General features: G+C 29.4%; 1 protein-coding gene across 1 annotated transcript; it reads right to left on the bottom strand.

The window, feature by feature from the left end:
* Window positions 1–730: 730 nt before the first annotated feature.
* LOC124926910 (mitogen-activated protein kinase kinase kinase 20-like) lies at window positions 731–1636 on the bottom strand. Its single transcript, XM_047467237.1, has one exon. The coding sequence runs from the start codon at window positions 1634–1636 to the stop codon at window positions 731–733; it is 906 nt and encodes a 301-aa protein (XP_047323193.1).
* Window positions 1637–2133: the final 497 nt, after the last annotated feature.

Here is a 2133-nt window from a genome sequence, read left to right as displayed (position 1 = left end):
TTATTATTAAAAAACACTTAATAATTTCTATCTTTAAATTTATTTTATTAATTATAAATATAGTTTTGTTAAATTACTGTACATATTACATACCATTATAAAGTATAAACTCATTTTTATTATTATAAAACATGTTAGGATACAATTGATTGATTTTATTTGGATAAGTTTATTTTACTGATATTTTACTTTTTAATTAAATTATGCAATTTATTAATATAAAATATTATTTATTTTAATTTTAATTAATTTTAATATTAAAAATAAATTTAAATTTATTTAAAAAATAAAGGAAAATAAAATTTTGAGAGAGAAATAATTAAGATGTAAGTATGTACAATAATTTAAAAAAAAAAAGATATTTAAAATAATAAAAAAAATTTAAGAGAAAAATTATTATGTTTTTTTAATAATAATAATTGAAAGAAAAAACTTAGATGCGGTAAAAAAAAAAAAATGTAAATATTAAGAAGAGGAGAAATTATTAATGAAAATAAAAAGAATCAAATGAATATTATACTTTTATCTTATATCTTTGTTCCATCCATTTATCCTTTATACTTATTGATTTTTTTTAAAAATACATAATATTTATATCTCAATTATTACAAGCACTTTAAAGGGGAATTAACAGTTTGACAGATGGATCCCCGTAACCTCAAATAGGCTGCTGTAGTTGGCCAATAAGCTAGAAGAGAGGTTATCTGAAGTTGATTTTGAAGCGAGTATACTAAAATTTCAATTCTCTGACAAGTGAAGATAAATCATTGGTGGGGTTGTTCCGATCTAATTCGAAGTTGGTGTTCTCTTTTTGTTGCGCTAAGAAGGGATGGTTAAGTAACGATTTAGCGGTCCATCGCCTCAAAGGGTCCCTCACAAAACACTTGTTCAAGAAATCTTTACCATCCAAGGATATTAATCCACTTGGGATTTCTGGAATCACATTATAACCTCCAACCAAACTAATATATTTACTCTTAAAAGGGATTCCCCATACATTCCTTCCATTGATCATCTGTAAAACAGTACATCCCAACGACCAAATATCCGCCGCCGTAGTATAAACTCCATGTCTTATAATTTCTGGCGCCATAAACTCCGGCGTCCCTGGCCTTTTCGAATTCACTCCCGCCCCTTTCATCGCCAACCCGAAATCCGCAATCTTTGGAACTCTGTCATCAGCGATCAAGATGTTTTCTGGTTTTATATCGCAATGAATAACACCCGATTTATGAATCTTTTCCAAACCATACAATATTCCCTTAAGGTAATGTTTAACATCTTCCTCAAGTAATCCTTGTCCACGGGTCTTGGCGATTTCATCTGCTAAGCATCCGCCAGAGGCGTATTCCAAGAATATATTATAAAGAGGAACGTTGATTCCTTTTTCTGTTTTTTCATTAGTGATATCGGTCCCATAATAACGGAGAATGTTTGGATGACCTTTGAATTTGGACAGCATTTGTTTCTCAATGCGGAGAGATTCGCCGTTCCGAGATGATTTGACTGCCATCAATTGGGGAAGGTGATCGAAGAGAGGGGTGCCAGGGAGAGGACGGGCCTCGCTCACCATCCCAAAACCGCCGGAACCCAAAAGCTTCCCCCTTTCCCACCATTCATGAATGGGATTCACCATTGTTTGCTGCTGTGTGTTGTAGAGTACTTGAATCAGATATTATGATCGATAAACTTGAATGAATGAATGAATGAGAGATGATGCCTTCTTTCTTTCTTGGAGGAGGAGAGTACTAAAATATATACAAAATACTCTCAACTAATCACTACCCTTTTTTTCTCTTCAATTTTATTTAATAATTAATTTACATTATAGAAAAAATTAAGAATAATTTGGATATTTTAATATATAAATATATTGTTATATTTAATTTAGGATAAAAACAACTTAATCAATAACCACCTCCTCAAATAAAGCATAGATCTTACCATAATAGTAAGAGAAGGACAAAACGGGGATTGGGTTTAATTTAAATATTTTATTCTAACTTATATCTTAATATTATATTTATAATATATATAAATATATAACATTCCATATATAATAAAAAAAATAATAAAAATAAAATAAAACCTATGATTAACTTAAAATCACTAAATCTCACTGTTTCCAAATCT

Source organism: Impatiens glandulifera, chromosome 1 (genome assembly GCF_907164915.1).
Source record: "Impatiens glandulifera chromosome 1, dImpGla2.1, whole genome shotgun sequence".
NCBI classification, from domain to species: Eukaryota; Viridiplantae; Streptophyta; class Magnoliopsida; order Ericales; family Balsaminaceae; genus Impatiens; species Impatiens glandulifera.
The sequence above is the reverse complement of the archived record's forward strand: the minus strand, read 5'-3'. Positions and strand labels throughout refer to the sequence as shown.

Excerpts from the sequence above, each read along its gene's own strand:
- LOC124926910 (XM_047467237.1), bottom strand. The coding sequence starts at position 1,636 with ATGGTGAATCCCATTCATGAATGGTGGGAAAGGGGGAAGCTTTTGGGT.